This window comes from Neomonachus schauinslandi, chromosome 9, assembly GCF_002201575.2.
Source record: "Neomonachus schauinslandi chromosome 9, ASM220157v2, whole genome shotgun sequence".
Lineage (NCBI taxonomy): Eukaryota > Metazoa > Chordata > Mammalia > Carnivora > Phocidae > Neomonachus > Neomonachus schauinslandi.
The window spans coordinates 12,861,284-12,882,769 of NC_058411.1; the positions used below are offsets into that span (position 1 = coordinate 12,861,284).

General features: G+C 44.6%; 1 protein-coding gene across 1 annotated transcript in view; it reads left to right on the forward strand.

The window, feature by feature from the left end:
- The window catches only part of TTC7B (tetratricopeptide repeat domain 7B), a 222,981-nt gene that overhangs the window by 127,455 nt on the left and 74,040 nt on the right, over positions 1-21,486 (forward strand). The window contains exons 13-14 of the mRNA XM_044918052.1: positions 2,989-3,061; positions 5,739-5,899. Of these exons, the coding sequence (XP_044773987.1) occupies positions 2,989-3,061; positions 5,739-5,899 (234 nt within the window). The remainder of the gene's footprint in view (positions 1-2,988; positions 3,062-5,738; positions 5,900-21,486) is intronic.

A 21,486-nucleotide genomic window follows, 5' to 3' on the forward strand; every position in this document is an offset into this window, starting at 1 on the left:
TGGATGGATGGGTGACTAGGGCAGATGGATGGATGAGTGGATGGATGAATAGATGGATGGATGGGCAGACGGATGGATAGGTGACTAGGGTAGATAGATGGATGACAGATGAGTGGACAGATGGTTAGATGGACGGAGGGGTGACTTGGGTAGATGGATGGATAGATGGGCAACATCAGTGAGTCAGCAGTCTAATATTTCTTCCTTTCCTTATGGAAGAGAAATTGACTTAATGGATATGGAGGTGCTTTGACAAGGGAAGTGCTCTGTGAGTGTCCCTTTGGTGACATTTTTGGGTCTCTGGGTTTCTCTTAGCAGCCTCACCAGCTGCTCACTGTGTGGGAATGGGATTTATGAGCCTGCTTCAAATCCATGTGCAGAGGGGCATCTAGGTGCCTCAGTTGGTTAAACGTCCAACTCTTGATCTCAGCTCAGGTCTTGATCCCAGGGTCATGAGTTCAAGTCCCACGTGGGGTTCTGTGCTGGGTGTGGAGCCTACATTAAAAAAAAAAAAAAAAATCCATGTGCAGAGTCCAGCAGGCTTGCAGTTTTCAAGATCACTAATGTCCTTCCTCTTGCCTGCATCAACTTGCTGATTTCTGCTGAGCGGGTTTTCTGGGGGCATGGCTTTGCCACGGGAAGCATGGCTGCTGAAGCAGTTCTGCCTGAGTGAAGCAAGTTCTCTGGAGTCTACATGAGCTCATCACTGTGCACTTTTTCTTGCTTTCTTGGGCATTCTCCTTATCTCTTTGTTGCTCTCATAGGTTAAAGTGGTCAGTTTAACTCATTAGCCAAATTATTGAAGTGAAAGTTTTCAAATGTGTATGTTTAAGTTGTGTCTCCTTAGAAACTTGACAGTTGGGTATCCATTATTAGTCCAGTTGGCAGTTCTTCAGAGTTTGTCCTGACCTACCCCAGAAATGCTGAGATTTCTTTTTTTTTTTTTTTTAAAGATTTTATTTATTTATTTGAGACAGAGAGAATGAGATACAGAGAGCATGAGAGGGAGGAGGGTCAGAGGGAGAAGCAGACTCCCTGCCGAGCAGGGAGCCCGATGCGGGACTCGATCCCGGGACTCCAGGATCATGACCTGAGCCGAAGGCAGTCGCTTAACCAACTGAGCCACCCAGGCGCCCAATGCTGAGATTTCTATCACTTCTGGTTTGTTCCTGTCACAGTCAGTGCTGTGGCTAGCAGTTAATCGTTATTTGATGAGGCCAGGGTGGGGCCTTTGGTCAGGACTATCTTCACCCGCTCCCTGAACTCGCCAGGCCGTTGCCGGCTTCTCCCTTGGTTGGTGTTGGGCAGAAGCAGCCATGATTTGACTTAACTTCATTTATGACAACTCTAAACTGGGCTGAGAAAATTATAGCTCTGAGGAATATTTTTTTTTTTTTTTGAGGGTTGTAGAAACCTGGCTTTATCAATTGTGAAAGAAGGTAAGATAAATAATGCTAAATAATTCAGAGTCTCTTCATAATTAATTTTGTATTCATTTTCCCTGAGTAATTGGGAGAGACAGAAACCATGACATTCCAATCTCACTTTTTATAAACACCGACGAAAAAAAAATTCTTTGAAGTACAAATTCATGGAAAACCAATACTTGTAAAATAATAAAAACCGGAGCCCACAGAGCAGACCTCCGGTAGGAATAAGACATTTAAAAGGGCAACACAGGCAACTACTCAGTTGCCACCTCTTAAACTAAGGCTGTGTCCTGAGGCAAGGTCACTACTGAAGACTCCCCAGGAATGGGAGTTTAGGGGCTTTGCTCTTGAGATTAACAAAAGGACAGACCCCCGCCCCCCCCCACTACCACCACCACGCTTTTCCCCACGCCCACCCTGGAGCTACCACATTTGCCTAAACAAGGCCCTAATTGTTGGATTTGGCGTATTTTCTGGATGCCAAATACCTGGAAGACTTTTGAGCCTTTTTCTCCACAGCAGGACGGACGGTTTCAGTAAAAGGCCTTATTACTACAGAAAACCATCGTTGGCATGTTTGAGGCAGTTGAACCCATAATGATTTGGCTTCCTTTGTTATCTCGAATTTGTTTTCTGCTGGTAGAAGATCCTCCTTTAATCATCGAGTGTTGACAAAAGAGCATGAAGGGTTTATGTTTACCGTCTGCCCCCCCATTTGTAATTAGTCTGCCCCAAAGTGCCTTTTAAAGAAAGCAAAAGTTCGTTTTTCTCTTCCTCCCCGATTTTTAGACAGAATTATGTCCCGCACATAGTCACATTTTGAGTTACTCTTGGTGAAATACAGTTGACTTTCACATAAAAGCAGGAGTGACTATGTTTGCCATCAAGCAGGAGGCCAGCACAGCCTCTCCCCATCCACTGTCTGAGGCCAGTTAATAAAAACAAGCCTAGCGTCCGGCCGCAGAGCCCTGCATGTCCCAGTTACACAGACGACGTTAGTAAACGGCATGGAACTTAGTAAAAGCTTCAAAAGACTGAACGAGAACCCTTCTTTTCTTCCCATGGTTCATCAAAAACCAAAACCTCATTTTACAAGCAAAGCCAGGTCTTTGATTTTCATATGGTTTCTCTGAAATCCAGAAATTTGGATGAAGTTAACGTTAAGGCCAAGCCAAAACTTAACCAAAGCAGCCATCGCCTTGCCAAGGACACTCGGAACCTCCCCGTGTCCCAGCACGACACATGGGCCTCTCCTGCTCAGCCCAGGGGGAGGCGCCTGTGGATTCTTCACCTCGGGCTCCTCCTCAGAGCCTAGGATCATGGGCTGCTATTTCAGATGCCAGAGAAGACACAGAGCATGCTCCTGTTTCATACCTGCACACAGTCGTAAGAGGGAACATGCGTTATCCCTGTTAGTGGACCAAAGAGAAGAGTTTAAATGAGACATTACGTAGTCAGATATGTGGCTTTGGTGTAAAACTGCAAATGTGAATACTCGTTGACTAGGAAAGGTAAAACGGCCTCTCCCGTGTACTAATGGCCGCCAATGCTTTTTCAGGGCCCACAGCCTGTCACCTACAGATCACCAAGCAGCTTTCTACCTGGCTCTGCAGCTTGCCATCTCCAGACAGGTCAGTTTCTCTCATGTTCCCTAAACTTGGTGCACGCTCCGTCTCCATGCAGTTCCTTCAGCACCTCCCTGTGAGGCAGTAGCTTGTCTTCTCTCATTCACCTGAGACGGACCTGGAGCCGGGGTCTCTTCTGAGGGCATGCTGACTCCTCCCAGCACGGCCACCGGTGTTTTGGTCAGTTTGAGCTCCTGCTGGGAAGACACAGGTGTCCCAGGTTCTGCTTTGGGAGATTAAATCCACAGATCTGGAGGGTTCAGAGGGCAGCATGGGATGCAGCACATGGCAAAGGCCCGGAGCCCAGGAGTCCCCAAAGAGCCTTTGTCCCTTGCTGGCAGACCCAGTGCTGAGCTGCATGGTGGGGAATGAGCCCCCGGTTGTCATAAGGAAGATGCCAGCAGGCAGGGGTGAGAGGTACCCGCTTCCTTTATAACATGTAGAAGATAGGGACCATCTCTCCTCCAAATACGGGACTCAGCAGCGTTCTCCTTGCTGGAGAGGCAAGCTCTGCTGGCCTTCAATCTTCCCAATGGCAGCTTCCAGAAGCTGCCTTTGCCATTCTTGTCCCCTCCCAGCTGCTCGGAGGTTCTGGCCGCATGCCTGCCTGCCCACCAGGTGCAAGACGCTGGTGGTGACCCCAGCACAGTCCTGAGTGCTGACTGGAGGTGAAGCAAAGATCAGCCCCCCAGACATGCCATTCCCTGGGCAGACCCGGGCTGTAGGCATGTCTCTGACTCCCCGCAGGCCTGTGAATGGCGTGGAGGAGTGGCTTCCACTGGTGACCCGGGGCCTGAGGAAACCAAGATGCATCCTCTGTACAGGCCCTACGGCCTGGCGTGGTGGGGCTCACAGCTGGTCCAGTGGGGAGCTGTTGCTGCAACAGCTCTGCGCTGGTCCCCCCTCCCCGGGAGCTTCTCTCACCTTCTGCTCGAAGCCTCCTTCCTGCAGCGGCCTGCCATTCTTCCTCCTGCTCAGCTCTCCTTTTCAGGATCTGTCTTCCTCCCTAGACTTTAGGTTCCATGAGGGCAGGGGTCCTTGTCTGTCATCCTCATCGCTTTACCCCGGCAGCTGGAACACTGCCCGACATGTGTTAGGCATTCGGTAATGCTCGTTCAGTGAAGGAACTAGCTTGGAATTCCTTCAAGTCAGCTAGCCCTTAAGGAGGGCTGATCACCCCTGCAAATCAACACCATGAGTATACCTGCCTTTCCACCCTCCTTGTAACAGGCTGAGTGCCGTTCGTTCACAGAGTGGGTGGTCGCCCCGAGGAGAGGATAAGTGGATGGGGCCTTATGGGTGCAGCCGCCATCTTTGTGGGCCCACAGTGTAAGGCCCACACTCGGTGGGACTGTGTCCCTGCTGGGCAGGGGCCCGGGGCTGTGGCCCTCTTACCTTTGGAGCCAATGCCATTTGAGCAGAAGAGGACAGGAGGGGAATCAGAAGATCTAGCGCCACTCTTGTCCCAGTCACTCAATAGCTAGATGGAAATGCTCAAGCCTTATCACCCCCCGGGGACTCAGCTTCCTCCCTCTAAAGGAAGGGCTGGGCTGGATGAGCCCTCTCCCGGCCGTGACCCCCCTGATGCTGTGGCTCAGTGGCCGAAAGCCTGTGTAACCGGCAGTTAGAACTTAAATCCATCAAAAATAGGATTTCAGAGAGGACAACGAATAGGTTTGGGAAGTCGTGGCTTTTTCCTAACAGAGTGAGGTTACTGAGGGCTGAAAAGAGGCCAGAGAGCTGAAAAGAGATCCAACGTGGGGACTGGATTTGGGGGTTGGGGACAGGAAGGAGTCCCTGGGGTGGTTGTGTACGAATGCTCCGAGCTCTATTTCGAAATCCAGTGTCAGGTTCTAATTCTCCCTGGTCACTGTTAAACCTGCATGGAATCTCGGGTGTTCAAATATCCATTATGTATGTATTTTATCAACCCTGGTGCCTGGATGATTTTGAAGAAAGTCTTGAACAGCTCTTGCATTTTAAAGGTTAAGGTTGTCTGTGGTCCTGTTTGAATTTGGATACATCTGCTTTGTATGTAGCGTTGCAATTTGTTTCTTGGACGGCATTATTTTGGGTTGTAGTTTGGAAAGGTGCGGGGTTTTGTTTGTTTGTTTGTTTGCATATTTCCTTGATGTCTAATGGAGTGTCCGGGACGAAGGAACTTCAGAGAGACTCACAGGTGTCTGATCATTTGGAAAGCTCTGTTTAAGGTTTTGTAACATTCTGTACTTTAGTTCGGTAATACCTTAAAAAATGAGAACAGTTCGGCTAAGGCAGTTTAATTCCACTAAGAACCTCTGGCAACTTGCATGTGTCTCCATTGAGAGTGGAATTATCTTGGGCACAATCAAGAGTGCATCAGTTTTGTGGAAAAGAGAAATTGTGTTTTAGGGAGAAACAAAAGATTTGGTATTGGCAGTCTTACAGAGAGAAACAGAGCCTTGCATCGCTCAGCGAGTCACACTATCACTTGGAGAGGACATCTGTTTGCATGTCTGTGGTTAATATCCTGGGGCTGTCACAAAGATTAGGATCTGAATGTGGCACAGGGTGAAATGACTTTTGATATTTACAGAGAATCAGTTATTGAAGTGGTAGCTTCTTTTGTGTGTACATGCACACACACACACACACACACACACGCACGCGTTTTAAAATTCTTTTTGATTTTGTTTTAAACCAGATCCCAGAGGCTCTGGGGTACGTCCGCCAAGCTCTTCAACTTCAAGGTGATGACGCCAACTCCCTGCACCTCCTTGCCCTCTTACTGTCTGCACAAAAGCATTACCACGATGCTCTGAATATCATTGACATGGCCCTCAGTGAATATCCGGAGAATTTTATGTAAGTGCTCCTACTCAGAAAGTTACTCACTTTTACTCCCCCCCCCTTCCTTCATTCTATCTACTTTAAGTCCTTCACAGATATCCTGAGGATAAATAGTACAGACTTCCCTTATTCTTGTTTTTGCATGATATTTGGAAACAAACATAGCCTGTCAGGTCACCCTTATTAAGTTAAAGATACCTTATCGAGTCTTTCCCAATATGTATCCTTGGTGCATGCTATAGATGGATTTTAGATTAGTTTAGTTTTAGATTAGATTAGTTTTACATTTTTAAATGTACATTAGAGAAAAAATATACCTGCATATCAAAGTGTGATTTGACAGAAATTATTGGTCAGAGGGAGACGACAGATGTTTTTAAATGAGTTGTCTTAAAGTCAGTTTGAAGAAAAACATCTTCCTATTTTAGGCGACTTCCACCAACGTACCTGACCTCTTTGTGCCTTGGTTTGTTCTCTAGGAACTAGAACTCCTTAAATAAATCAGTTCATCTCTGTACCTAACCTAAGAATTGCCCTTATAAGCTGCCACAGGCATGACAGCTTATCTTCCCAACATTCCTCCAAATCCCTGAATCCAGGCCTGTCAGGGAGGCTTTGGGAGAAGAACATTGTCGTGTGGGCGCCTCGGTTCCCATTTATTCACAGTGGAGTAGCCTGGTAACCAGGACACAGTGGCCAGAAACAGTAAACACTGTGCAGGCTGACAGCTTCTAATTGTCTAAGTGGCAGGGTCCGCGGTGGCGTGGGGGCGGCGTGTGGCCGGGGGGGGGGGGGGGGGGGGGAGCGGGGGCGGGGGCTCGGAGCAGCTCTCTTCACTTGGGGAAATCAGCGCCTTTGGCTTTATTTCTTTGCCTCATCACCTCACAGTTTTTAATCAGTGCGTTTCAGCAGCTCTCCTTAGAAAATTGGTTCACCCATTTCCATTACAAACATTTCTTTGTCTTCAAGTGAAAAGGGCACTTCTCTTCTCCCCATCGAGAAAATTCTCATTATCATCCAGGAAACCTCTGACTAGAGATTTCTTTTATCGGTTCAGCTATTTGTGCCGAGTGCATTGAAGAGCTTTGCTGCATGTTTTACTTGGTGTAGGCTCACTTGCTCTGTTACACACGAGTGTACTGGGTTCATCCAAATTGGTTAGCCCATGGAATCTTCAAGCGGTCAGAGCACTTTACAGAGGGCCCGGTCCTTTACCCATCAGTAAAGTACCTGATGCAACTGAATTCTGTTTCTCTCATCAATATTTATAAAGCAGCATTCCCTGCCTCCCAGCCCTAACACCTTCATTAGACGTCAGACTCCAGCATGTGTCTCCTGTGTAGACAGCCCGGGGTGTCATCCGAGAGGAGGGCTTATTAAACTAATAGCCACGCCACGCAGTGAGCAGTAAACAGTGGTGGCTAATATGGTAATGATTCCAAGTGACAGCAGCTGACAGTCTTTTCAAGTAGAATAAGTAAGGAACAGCAGTAGAGATATTTGAGGAATGCGAGCCTGTTATTTTAATGTTAAGCTGTAAGCTCAAAAAAGCAAAGCATATGGCAGCAGGTCTGAGAGCAGCCGATGACTTGTTTGCTTTTTAAATATTTGTATTTCTTCCTATGTGATGGGAAACTTCTTCCCAAGAATACTTTATTAAAAGTTGGGGCCAGATGTAGTTGTTGGATCCCGTGGTTTCTTTCCAAACCCGGGGTAAAACATTTCAACACCAACCTAAACAAGATGATGTGGGCACCTGTCCCGAATGCTGAGCAGTAGTATCTGTGACAGGCTTGTCTCCTGCAGAACCGTAGACTCTCGGAAGCCTGGGAGCGCCTCACGTTTCTTGCGTCCCATCAGCCAGACGCAGATTGAGGACGTGGCTGATGTTTCCTCCATACCTGCCAGATGGAGGGGAGGGCCCTTGCCACAGTCGGGCTGAGGCCTGTTTAACCGTTGGATAGTTCAACTGTTAAACGGAGAATTGATTTAGCTGGCCTCTTAGCCTGAGGCCGAGAATCATAGACCCATTGGTCCCTATTAGGCTCCCTCAAGGTACTTAAACACCAACTTCTATCATTTCCTGGTGACAGTGAGGGTAATACTTGAGAGACCGGCCGCATTTGTAATGGTAATCACTCGGTAGTTGGTAGGAATTCATATTATCAGGATGACTAGTACTTCTCCAGTGTTCTCAAATACGATATTTTAGAATCCTTTAAAATTGTTGTCATTAGATATTGAGCAAAAGCCAAAGGATACTTATTAAATATATTTAAAATAATAATATGACTAACACATACACCCACTTCTTAGTTTAAGAAACAGAAGATAAATATTGCCTATGAATTTCCTCTGTGCCCGTGTATCCTATCCCCTTACCTCTCTAACATCTCCGGATGTTAACCACATCCTGAATTATAGGCGGGGCATTCCCTTGTGTTTCTATACCATATATGTTCGCACTCCCAAATAATAAAAATTTCTAGTTTTGCATATCTAAAAATTTTTATTGGAATTGTATTGAATATGTCCTTACGCTGCTTGCTTTTGTCGCTGAACATTACTACGTTCCGGAGGTTCAGTGTTCCGGAGGTTCATCCTTATTGCACGCAGCAGCAATGTATTCCTTTACACTGATACATAGTATTTTATTATATAAATATACCATGGTGTATTTTTCCAGGCTGTTGGAAATGGATATACGGTTTGTTTGCAGTTTTCAGCTGTTAGGAGCAGAGCTGCTGTAGATACTCCCGTATGGGTCTCCTGGCATACAGGTGCACGTACTTCTCTGGGTATTACCTGGGAGTGAGATTGTTGGGTCATAGGATATGTGCCTCCTCAGTTTTACCAAATAATTCCAAACTGTGTTCCGAAGGGGCTGTGCCCCTTTGCACTCCCAGCGGCAGTGCCCAAGAGCCCGTGGGCTTGCACGCACCAACACCCCGCCCCTGCCCCCGTGTTTCAGACTTATTTTTGGCCTCGTGGTTGCTGGTTAATGGTGTCACGTTCTGAGTTTAAGTGGCATGATGAGGTTGAACACCTTTGTCTCTGTATATTGGCCATTCAGCTTTTCTGTTCGGTGAAGCACAGGGAGAAGTCTTTCCTCTTTGCTAATTGGGTTGACTTTTTCATGCCAACTTGTAAAAGTTCTTTATATATTATGGTTACAAGGCCCTTTGTTGGTTACATGTGTCGCAAAAATCATCTCCTCATCTGTGACTTGTTTTCTGATGAACAGAAGTTCTTATTTTTAAAGTAATTGCATTTATCAGCCATTTCCTTCATGGATTGTGCTTTCTGCATCTAGTTTAAGAAACCTTCCCTTCCCTTCTCCAGGGTCATGAAGACAGTCTCTTAAGTTATATTCTAAGAGCTCTTTTGTGTTACCTTTCACACTTAAATCTAAGGGTCCATCTGGAAATGATTGTTTGATGTCTGTATGGTGGGAAGGATTCAGTGTAGTGTTCCCCCACATGGATACCCCATTGTCCCAGCATTGTGTACTGGAAAGATCCCTTCCCTGTTGCTCCTTGTGCTACTTTTGTCTTAAATCAGATGCCCATATGTGGGTGGGGGGGTCGGGGGGGTTGGAGGGGGACGATTTCTGACCTTTCTACTTGGTTCTTTCAGTGTGCCATCTATGTGTGATTGCATCCCTACAACTTTATTATATGTGAGGTAGGTCCCTCCCTGTATCTTGCTCTTCAAGAGTGTTGTGGCTATTTCAGGCCTTTGAGTTTGCATATAAATTTTTGAATCAAGTTTGTCAAGTTCAACAACAACAACAAAATCTATTGGAATGACATTTAATCTAATAGCTCAGCTTGGGGAGAATTCTGTATTTGTGACAGTGGGTCTTCTAATCCATGGCCATTATATCTAATTATTTAGGTCTTTAAAAAATACTTTTTAATGAAGTTTTACAATTTTTCTTATAAATATTTTGCCCATTTTTTACTAGATTTATTCCTAGTTACCTGAAAAAATTTCCATTTGTATACACTATATGTATACAGTCTTTTTTTCTTTATCAAATTTACTATCTACTTGTTACTAGTGTATAAAAAGGCAGCTGATTTTTGTACATTCTTGACCCAACAACTCAGCTAAACTCGTGTTAATTCTAACAATTTATATATAGATTACTTTGGACTTTCTATACAATGACTTTTATCTGAAATTAAAATTTAATTTCTTTATCTCTAATCCTTCAACTTTTTAAAATTGGCCTTACTGGACTAGGTAGGACCTTCAGTATAGTTCAATAAAATTCTTTCAGTATTTTACCATTAAGAATTCTGTTTGTTACAAGTTTGTTTATAGATACTATTTAAGAAGGTAAGGAAATTTCCTTCTTCCTGGTTTGCTAAGAGTTGATCTTTTTAAATCATGAATTGATACTGAATTTTATCAAATGCTTTTTCTATATTTATTGAGATAATTGTATGGTTTTGCTCCTTTAACCTGTGAATGTTATATTAATTGATATTTTTAAATGTTAAATTAACCTTGCATTCCTGGAATAAGCCCAACTTGATGATGACATATTAGCTTTTTTTAGTGGATTCAGTTTACTAATTTTTTCGGAACATTTATATTTGTCCATGTGTGAAATAGCTTGCAATTTTCCTTTCTCATTGTATACTTGTCAGGTTTTGGCATCAAGATTGGGCCAGCCTCATAAAATGAGTTGGAATAGTTCTTTTTTGTGTGTTTTAGAATCGTTTGTGTAAGATTGGAGTTATCTGTTTCTAGAATAATAAGTTTCGGGAGAATTTGCCTGTAAAACCGTCTGGCACTAGTCTTTTTTCTATGGAAAGACTTCTTATGCTTTTACAAAAATGATTATAGGATATTTAGGTTTTCTGCTTCTTCTTTTATTAAGCTATGTATAACATAGAAGCTAAAATATATATAATATATGTATATATCTTAAGTGTTTGTCCATTTCATCTAAATGTTAAATTTTATTGGCATGGAGCTGTTCATGTTTTTTAATTATCTGTTTATTGTCATACGGCACCTGCGGTTAAGTCTTTTTCATTCCTAATATTGCTTAATGTGCCTTCTTTTTTATTTTCTTGAACAGTCTTGCCAGAAATTTGTCTGTTACATTGATCTGTTCAAAGAACCAGCTTTTTTATGATCTCAACTATATATTTACTTTCTCTTTCATGAATTTCTGTTCTTATTTCTAACATTTCCTTTCTTCTATTTTCTTTGAGTTCATTCTGTTTTACCTGGTTTTCCTTCTTAATCTCTCAAGTAGGTGCTTAGTTCATTAATTTTTTGTCTTCTTTTCTTTTTTTTTTTTTTTAAGATTTTATTTATTTTTTAGAGAGCGAGCGAGAGAGAAACAGCATGAGAGGGGAGAGGGTCAGAGGGAGAAGCAGGCTCCCCGCTGAGCGGGGAGCCCGATGCGGGACTCGATCCCAGGACCCTGGGATCATGACCTGAGCCGAAGGCAGACGCTTAACCATCTGAGCCACCCAGGCGCCCTTGTCTTATTTTCTGACATAAGCAGCCAAGTGCTGCTTTAGTTGTAGACCACAAATTTCAATATCTGAAATTTTTATCATCATTTCGTTCTCAATCATTTTAAATTTCAATTCTTCTTCTTTGACTCCTTAGTTATTTTAGAACTGTGTTTTCTAATTGTCAAATATATGGGTTTTTCCCACTCATCTTTTGTTAATGGGCTTTTAACAACTTCATTGAATTGTGCTCGGAGAGACTGTCATCTATATGAACTTGAAATGTGTTGAGGCTTGTTTTATGGCCCAGCATGTGGTCACATCTTATAAATCCTCCATGTGTGCTTGAAAAGAATACTTTCTGCATCTGGGGGTACATTTTTATACATCTTATTAGATTAAGCTGTTAGTTCTGCTATTCAGATCTTCTTTATTCATACTGATGGTTTCTGTTTGCTTAATTGGTCAATTATTGAGCTGAGATATGTTGAGATCTATCACTGGGATGGTAGATTGTCCTATTTCACCACATAGTCATAGCAATGTTTGCTTTATATAGTTTAAAGCTGTGCTCTTAGGTGCATATAAATTTAGAATTGCTATGTCTTCCTGGTAGATTCAACCCTGTATCATTATGTAATAAGTTACATAATTCATTTTGCCTCAGAATCTAGTTTAGATGCCATCCACACGCATCCACAACACTTACCTACATTTGTGTGTCCATATGCAGATACACACACGCAGTGTGTGTGTGTGCACGTGTTTGCGCATGTATGCTTGGAGTATCTGTCTTCATTCTCCTACCTCGAACTTTTTATATTCTTATGTTTTAGATTCACTCTTGTGCTCATTATATACAGCTGATTTTTTTTTTTTTTAACTCAGACTGACAGTCTTATCTGGAACATTTAGTTCATTTCCACTTACTGTAAATACTGGTACATTTGTGTTGGTATCTCCTACTTCTTCTGTGCTTTCTCTTTGTCCTGCCCTTCCTTTCATAGGCTGTCCTCTCTCTTCCTACCTTCTTTTAGGTTAATTATGTTTTTGTTACATGTTTTTTTCTTACTGATTTGGAAAAGGAATGTTCTGTTTTGGTTGTTGTTTAGTGATTATCCTAGAAATTTTAGTGAGGGTCTGTTGCTGGCACAATTTCTCAGTTTGTGTCTGAAAATATATTGGCTTTACTCTCAGAAGAGCTTTTCCAACTGGATATATAATTCTAAGCTCTCATTTTCTCACAGCACGAATGATCTTACTCCTCTTGTAGTTGTTGAGAAGTCAACTGTTCGTTTAATTTTGGATCATTTAATGTCATCTGTCTTTTCTCCCTGGCTGCTTCCAATTGACGTAGTTGAGGGCGCTATACGTTCTTACCGTGAAACAGCTCAGAGTGGCTCCTGCTCGGTCAGGGTCACTGGGCTATCATAAACTGCGGATCGGTATTGTTTGTACTGTTTATCATTTCTAGAAAATTCTCAGCCGTTATTTCTTCAAATCCCCCCTCTCTTAACAGAAAGCGTAGAGTTGGGTCTTGCTTTTTTTTTTTTAAGTAGGCTCTACGCCCAGCGTGGAGCCCAACGCAGGGCTTGAACTCACGACCCTGAGATCAAGACCTGAGCTGAGATCAAGAGTCAGACACTTAACCGACTGAGTCACCCAGGTCTTATTTTTTTATTTAGTCTGATAATTCCTGCCTTTTGTCTTAAGTGTTTAGTCCCTTCACATTTAATGTAAGTAATGGTATGGTTGGGTTTATGTCTGCAGTTTCTCTATGTGTCGTGTCTTATTTTGTTCCTCCTGAACTGCCTTCTTTTTCTGTTGAAAAATTATTTTTGTAAAAACCCTTTAACCGTTAAATACCTAAACAAAGGAGTGAGAAATCACTTGCTGACGATGTATTAAATGTCTTTAATGCATTGCAAGTTTTCCCCAAAATAAAATCTAACAACACATTTTTATATTGAAGACTGTTTGTAAATTCAGGTAGATTCACTCTCTACTGTACTTGGTAGAGGAGCCTTGATATTTCTTCTTTTGAAATACAGCTTTCCTCAAATTTCCAAGTTGATGACTACATTTTACTTGGTGTTTTCCTCATTGGCCCAAGAAGGTAGAAGTAGGTGCCAGGTGATGTTTGGAACAGTTGTCTATCCCGAGGACAGTGGGGCAGTCTGTCAGCCAGTGCTTTGATCAGCCCCTCGTAGACTTTGTGTTTCTGCCATGGGGATTCATTTTTAGATAAAATATTAGGATGAGAGCAGACAATTTTTGCTTTTTGTCTTGGGAAAATGTATCAGAGAGTATCCTATGTACGGTGGCATCTGAGAACAGTAGTATGACTGGAATGTTTTATTCTAATTCAGGAAGCCTTACAGAGGCCGCGAAGGGCAGCAACCGCCAGGTTTAGTCTCTTGCCCTGAGACAAATTGTGGTTGCACAACTTTGCTAATTACAGATTTTTAATTGATTTGAATTTTACTCTTTCTTATTTATACCATCAAATGTTACATGAAGCACAAGGAAGTAATTTTTGGAGCCTCTCAAAGATACAAATCCAAGTGGCATCATTGAGGTGTTTCGACAACTCTTTTAGATATGTTTTCTGACCCCTAACTTTGATACATGAGGAGATACTGAAACAAGCTTCAGTCACCTGGCCAGAAGACCACCATCTCCTCTAAACACTTCTGTGTATGATCTTCTACTCTCGTATGTGCGAGAGCAGATCCTGTCATGCAGATCCTGTCACGTGATCACATTTCTTTTTACGCCAACGGGAACTATGGAAAGAAGTGAACATATATAACATTTATTCATTCACTCGTTTAGCAGTAATAACCACTAGCATTTCAGCAACTTTTGTCAGCACTTAACACATTTTTTTTTAAGTGGGTTCCATGCTGGCCGCAATTCGGGGCTTGAACTCATGACTCTGAGATCAAGACCTGAGCTGAGATCAAGACTTAGATGCTTAACCGACTGAGCCACCCAGGTGCCCCAGCAATTAACACATTTTAAACTAATTTAATCATCATGAGAACCACAGTAGATAATATTATCATCCCCATTTTACAGATGAGGAACTTGAGGCACAGAAAGGTAAACTAGTTTGTCCAAAATTACCCACCTTGTCAGTGGCGGAGTCATGATTTGAATGCAGGTGGTCTGGCCTCAACATCTGTGCTCTTAACCACTGCTTTTGAAGCACTGAGTTCCTACCACATTCCACATGCCGTGCAGTGTGCTAGGTATCAGGAATGCTGCCACGAATAAGAGAAAGACAGTTTATGCCTTCTTAGAGCCAGCAATCCACATGAAAAGGATTTTTATGCTATCTCCCCTGTCAATCTTATCAATAAACTGGAAAACATGGTTAGGATCATTCTTTACTCAAGTGGAGCATATATCTGGTTTTAAAAAAAAAATCATTGCTTGGCAAGTAAGACTCCCTCTTTCTCACTCTTTCTTACACTCAATTTAAGTTGAAATATGATGCTGAGTAATGTTTCGACATAGTGATTACTGAGAGGCCTGGTGCTATGGGCTATCGTTAGGCCTAAGCTGAGTGATGGAGTCACGGACATGGCCATTAAATTTATACTTGATAGAAAGTTGGGCCACAAAGCAAGTTTGTTCTCATTAACTCAAGAGAAGTAATCCATGGATATCTGAAGGATGTCTGGGAGGGATGAGTGCAAGGCTACCAACCCAGGGATGCCAACCTCCTGGATACAAGTTGGAGAGGAGGATCTTTGGGCAAAGGAGGGTGGGTAGCAGCCTCAAAGACACGGTGGATCAAAGTGGAGCAAATTCAGTAAGTGCAGTAGCTTCTTTAAAATCAACTTTCCACAACAAAAAAAACCACTCGAACAAAAGATGGGCAAAGGAACTTTTCTCCAAAGTAGATATTCAGCTGGCCAATAAGCACATGGAAATATTTCTTAGCATCACTAATCGTTAGGAAAATGCAAATCAAAACCCCAGTGAGATATCACTTCATACTCCTTCGGATGGTTGTTATTAACACACACACACACACACACACACACAGAGGACAGAAAGTCACAAGTGTTGGCGAGGATGTAGAGAAACTGGAACCTTTGTGTTCTGCTGGTGGGAATATAAAATGGTACAGTCACTGTGGAAAATAGTATGACAGTTCCTCAAAAAATTAAAAATAGAATTATCATGTGACCCAGCAATTCCACATCTGGGTAAGTACTCAAAAGAATTGAAAGCAGGAACTCAAACAGATCTCACACACCCATGTTCACAGTGGCATTATTCATAATAGCTAAGACGGTAGGAGCACCCCACGTGCCCACTGATGAGGGAATGGATACACAAGATGTGATATATATGTACAATGGAATATTATTCAGCCTTAAACAGGAAGGAGATTCTGATACAAGCTACCACATGGATAAACCTTGAGGACATTAAGCTACGTGAAATAAGCCAGTCACAAAAAGACAAATACTGTGTGGTTACTCTTATATGAGGCTCCAAGAGCAGTCAAAATCCCAGAGACAGAAAGTAGAACAGGGGTTGCCAGGGGCTGGGGGAAGGGGAGAATGAGGAGTTATCATTTAATGGGTTTGGAGCCCCAGTTTTGCAAGAGGAAGAACGTTCTGGAGACGGATGGTCTTGGTGGTGGCTCAGCAGTGTGAAAGTACTTAATGCCACTGAACTGTTCACGTTAAAATGGGAAATTTTATGTTATGTGTATTTTACTACAGTTTTTTTTAAAAAAAATCAGCTTTCCATCCTCTCCCTTTCAACATGTATAGTGATGGGAGGGTTTCCAGCGTTCTTGGGAGGTTGAGATGAGATACCTGGGGGCCCTTCTGCTCTGGGATTCTCTGGCTCTGGGTCCTGAAGCCACCACTCTTCTGGGAGGGGCTGGCTGAAGCAGGGAAGCAGCCTCCCCCTGTGCCGGCCCGTTTATGTAATCTTTCTGTGAGGTTCTGGGTCTCTGGTGTTGCCTTCAGGGAATGTAGATGCTTGTTAAGAGAGACAAAATACCGAAAAGGCAACAAGAAATGGCTTAGAAACTGAAAAATTGGGTTTATGAGGCAAGGGTAGAAGAAAAACTGGAAAAGAAGAAATGGGAGAGAAATGTATTTGAAGCCCAAATTGTTTATGAGAAGACCCTTTCTTCTCCAGGACTAGGGATGGCCTTGTCCTCAGATTGAGAGTTGTGCTGGCCCAAGCTCTGCTCCCCAAGTCCACATGCATGCGGCCAGTCTAAAGTCCTCATAGGAGTATCCTGCTTCCTTTCCAGAGAGTTCCCCTTTTCCTGGTTATTTCAGAGTATGCTGGAGAGAAAGCAGGACATGCCACTCTCCCACCCGCCAGGGGACAGAGCTCCTCAGGAGGCCCAGCAGCTGGGAGAGGCCAGGCTAGGGCAGCTGCACCAAAGCCATCTATCCCCACTGGTGGCATGCAGGTTTATTTGTTTTGGTGCTTTTCTTTACAAGATCTCAAGTTCTTCTGAGTATCTCGTTCAACAATTCAACGTATGGAGTATCATCTTCAGACTTCCTGCAAGGTGTTTCCTGAAACCTCTGGATCCCCAGCACCTACCCCAGTGGTTGGCATGCTGCAAACATTAATACATGTTTGTGCAATGAATGGTTGAAAGTAATGACCCTGCTGAGTAGTCTGGGAGCCTTAGTTCATAGCTAACTAAGCATGTGTCTGTGTTTCTTCTGTGGTCCATTTTGGTCTTAATCTGCCAAGTTTGCTATATAAAATAATGATTTCTGCTTACTGCATATGGGTCATGGAAAGTACCTGTGAGTTACCCAGCCAACTGTGCAAAACACATCCAACGGTCTAAATACAGTTCAATGTCGGTGCATTCATAATGGTCTTTTTGCATTTTAAGGTCATGAAAGTTTAACTATTTACTATGTGTTTAAAAACAAAACAAAACAAAAACACCTGAAAGAAGGTAAGGAAGACAATGTCCACATTTATCCCATGAGTATTCTCATGGGAACCCTGAGCCAGAAACAGCTGGTTGGAATCAAAAACCCCACTACAGATGATCCGATTCAATGTCCTTTGAACACCCCCTAGTGAAAGGTCAGAGAGCCCCCACTTTCTGCCAAGGACGACGAGAGCAGTGTCCCCACCTTCATACCACTCACAGTGACACGTGAAGAGTTACTCTGGAATGCACCGAGTGCCTCAGAGGAAACAAAGATGGCCACCGTGGCCCCTGCCACCTGCATCCTGGAGAGCAGGGCCCCCTGTGAAAGCTCCAGCCCCCAGGGACAAGGGTCCTGCTTGTGGTCTCCTTCACACTGCTGAAACAAAGCCAAGCAAAACCAAACCAAACCCTTCATGCTGTACTCAACGAGAACACACAGGACGTCAAGTCAGAGAATGTGGGAAATGTAAAATAGGCCAGGATTCACAGCAGCAGGTTCCTGGCGCAAGGACTCGAGGGCCCCTTTGGCATCCGATCCCAGAGAGATGCACTGTCCACCTCTGGTCCCAGAGAGCTGGTTCAGTTTCCCAGCACCCTGCCCGGTTTCCTCTTTTCTGGCTCCCATCCTGACTTTGAGTGGAGGGTGCCATTTCGATCCTACAGAGCCTCCTGGATTCCTCTGTCTTTGTCACATCTGGCTTTGGGCTCTTTCCTTTCTAGGCCCAGATGATCGGAGGATTCCCATTCTTGTGGCATCTGCCATCATCCACTGAAATAGACCCACGTGTCTCCTTTCTTCACTTGAGCTCCCATCCTCAGACTTGGGAATATGGGGAAATTGGGGCCATGGGAGGAGCTACGTCAGAAATAAAGACAGGGAAATGCTCCAGAGGGATGGCCTTTGGGGAGGGGCAGGTCAGTAGCGTTGCTTCTGGCTCACTCCCCCCCCTCCCCCCATTTTGGAAATGACCAAGGGCTTTGTGGTTCAGAGAGAATAGATTGTTTTGTTTCAAGCTTCTGGCTCACTCCCGCCCCCATTTTGGAAATGACCAAGAGCTTTGTGGTTCAGAGAGAATAGATTGTTTTTTTTTTTTCAAGCCAGAGAGTTTAATGGGAAGGCTTACTTTCAAATATTTCCTGTTCACACATTTACTTACTAGCTGGCTACGGTGCCAAATGCACTTGCTCACCAGCTTACTTAGCGAACAGAGGGCAGGTAGTCCTCGGCCCCTCACACCCCCCAGGGAGACAGCGCTCAAGAAGTAGTCTGGACCGTCCATGTCCGCTCTCTGCTGCTTGGTGGATGGCACCAGGTGAAAGGGCTCCCTTCAAAAACAATGCCAAACTCAGACACTGGAGGAGGTCTTTGACAAAGACATGGGCAGTGTGATTCCAGGGGTGTTTTTCGTTCACCCTGTCTGTGTCATTTCCAGCTTGGGTGCTGGTTCCGGTCACTAGTCCGACTTGAGCTTAATAGCCGAACCGGGAGCAAAAAATGAGCCAAACTGGGGTTTCTTGAGGTGACTTATTTTAGCTAAATATGTCAGTTGTTTGTTTGTTCTAAAAATACCGCTAGAAGGATGGGGGAGTATTCCAGATTGTTGACACTTTGACTGAAATGAGAAGCGAAATGTAACTGATAGGGGATCTAACAGGAGTTCCTGCCTGTCATAAAGAGGAGGCCGGATTAGGATACCGGGAGGTGCAGCTGAATCCTCACAGACGGCCCCGTCGGGGATGAGGGGCTGCAAAGTTCTGGAGAGCGAGACTCCTGCTCCTGACACTTGAGTTTGTTAAATAAGTGTGGTGTTCATCTCCCCAGGACCCAGCAGACCTGGGAGCCTGGGCCAGGACGACAGGTGACAGTGAGGCCGGTGTGGGGAAATGCCGAATGGCCTCCCACACGGGCCAGCGCATTAGGCGGCATCTCCTTCTTGAGCAGCTCAGGACCTTAAAAGTGGTCAGATTTTTAGAACTTCCTCAGTGGTTAAAAACTCCCAGACAGGAGTTTGCGGGTAAGTCACAGGGGTCAGTTCCTGGACAGGGCTTGATCCCTAGAGAAGAGCCATGTTCTTCTAACCTCCCCCTTTGGTGCTTGTGTTAGCAAACCAATGGTGAGTCAGCGTGTGCCTTGGGGTTTTGTAAAGACAACCAGGTATTCAGATGTGACTCCTGAAAAGCTTGTAAACTAGGAGTTTCTGTCCGGCAGCCTGTGTGTTGACATTCGCTCGCAGAGTCCCGTTAGGTCAGCGCACATTTTAAAAATGTTTGGATTTGATTACCTCTTGGGTAGGCAGGCATGACTCCAAACACTCCCTGACATCTTGAGCCCAGCTCCTATTTACTTGCCTGGTTGTGGAAGACATTTGAGTTCTCCATCCCGAAGAGGACTCCCAATGGCAGTGGATGACCGCTCAGTGCTCTGCAGACTCGGGGTGCCCTGTACATGGGTGACAATGTGAATGTGCCCTCTGGGTTGGTACACCGACCCTCCCTGGAGAGACTCTTAGGGAGGACTTGGACGGGGTTCTAATGCAGCCATCAGAAAGCCATCCCGGGAATCCCTCCAGAAGGAACGGAAGCATTCCGTTCAAGATCTTGGGTTAGGGGCCCCCTTCATTTGTGGGCTTAATGGAAGTGGTTGATCAGAATTCCCACTGAATTTAAGTGTAAAATACTCCCAAAATTCTTACTGGAGTGAAATGAACACAAGTAGAATTTCCTAAGCGGGGAGGGGGGGCGGCTATGGGAGCTCTTTCCTTTGGAGGTTTTTTAAAAAATCAGCCCATTCGGGGCGCCTGGGTGGCTCAGTTGGTTAAGTGACTGCCTTCGGCTCAGGTCATGATCCTGGAGTCCCGGGATCGAGTCCCGCATCGGGCTCCCTGCTCGGCAGGGAGTCTGCTTCTCCCTCTGACCCTCCTCCCTCTCATGCTCTCTGTCTCTCATTCTCCCTCTCTCAAATAAATAAATAAAATCTTAAAAAAAAAAAAAAATCAGCCCATTGAAGGTTAGGATGGAGAGTTATGAACCAGAGTGGGGGTTCCTGAACTTAAATTTGCACACAAATCGTGCGGGAGTCGTGTTACATGAAGATTCGGGCATACTGGATCTAGAGTGGGTGGCTAGTCTGCATTTCTCACAAGCTCCCGGGGCTCGCTGAGGCTGCCGGCCCCGGACCACACTCTTGAGTAGTGAAGCATTGTAGGGACCGCTCGAGGCCTTGTCCAGCTTTGGATTAATTGGAAAAATCTATATATTTTTTTCTAATGAGCCAATGAACAGTGTGTCAATACAGCAGTGAGGTAAGCCAAATGGTCAAGGAAATTGTCTGTTTCCTGCGTAACAGTTGAGTAGATTGAGGTGACGTTTATTGAACACTCCCCATTAGTGAGTCCCCGAGCGGCATTTGAGGTCAAGTGGGAGCAGTCACGTGAACCGGTTCCTTCTTGCCCCTGCCTTCCAGCGATAGTCAGAGAACCCTCAGCACGGTTTGAGGGCATGGCTCTGGGGCTGGCATAGCTGTAAACCCAGCATCATCATTGTCCCCTCTGGTGGGAAGGGGGCCCTGCTGAACTGTGTCAGCCCCAGCGGCTCACACGCCAGGCACAGTACGGATTTTCAGCAACAGTGACTCAGCCCAGGATCAGAGGCTGCTTTTTTGCCAAGAACACCACCATCCGGGATTGGATTGCTTTGAAGACCAGCCAGGAGAGGCTCCAAGACCAGCACACAGTAGGCCATCAGAAATGTTGTTGACAATAACACTGAGTTAGATTTCCTTCTTGAAAGCCACACTGGAACCCAGAAGAAACCCCTCATTCGGCTCTGAGGGGTTGGTTCGATTTATTTGGTAACATTTCCTCTGCCTGACCAGCAACGGGCTGCTTGCTTCTGGATTCTTTGAGACTTTGTTCCCAGCTGACTCATCTGGCTTCAAATTTCCATCTGTCTTCCCCTCGTCATCACATGCTTTTGGCACATCTCTTTGATTTCTCTTGCCGTTCTGATCTGTGGCTGCCAACCATCTTCTCAATTCAAAATTTCCTTTCAACATACCTGCACCCCCCGGCCCCCTCTGCCCGACCTGTTTCTTTGACCTGGTGACAGATTCACACTTTCTTTCAGGTGTTTGGCAGCCAGACCCACCTCAGCTCCTGAGTCAGGCTCCCTGGAAGTGA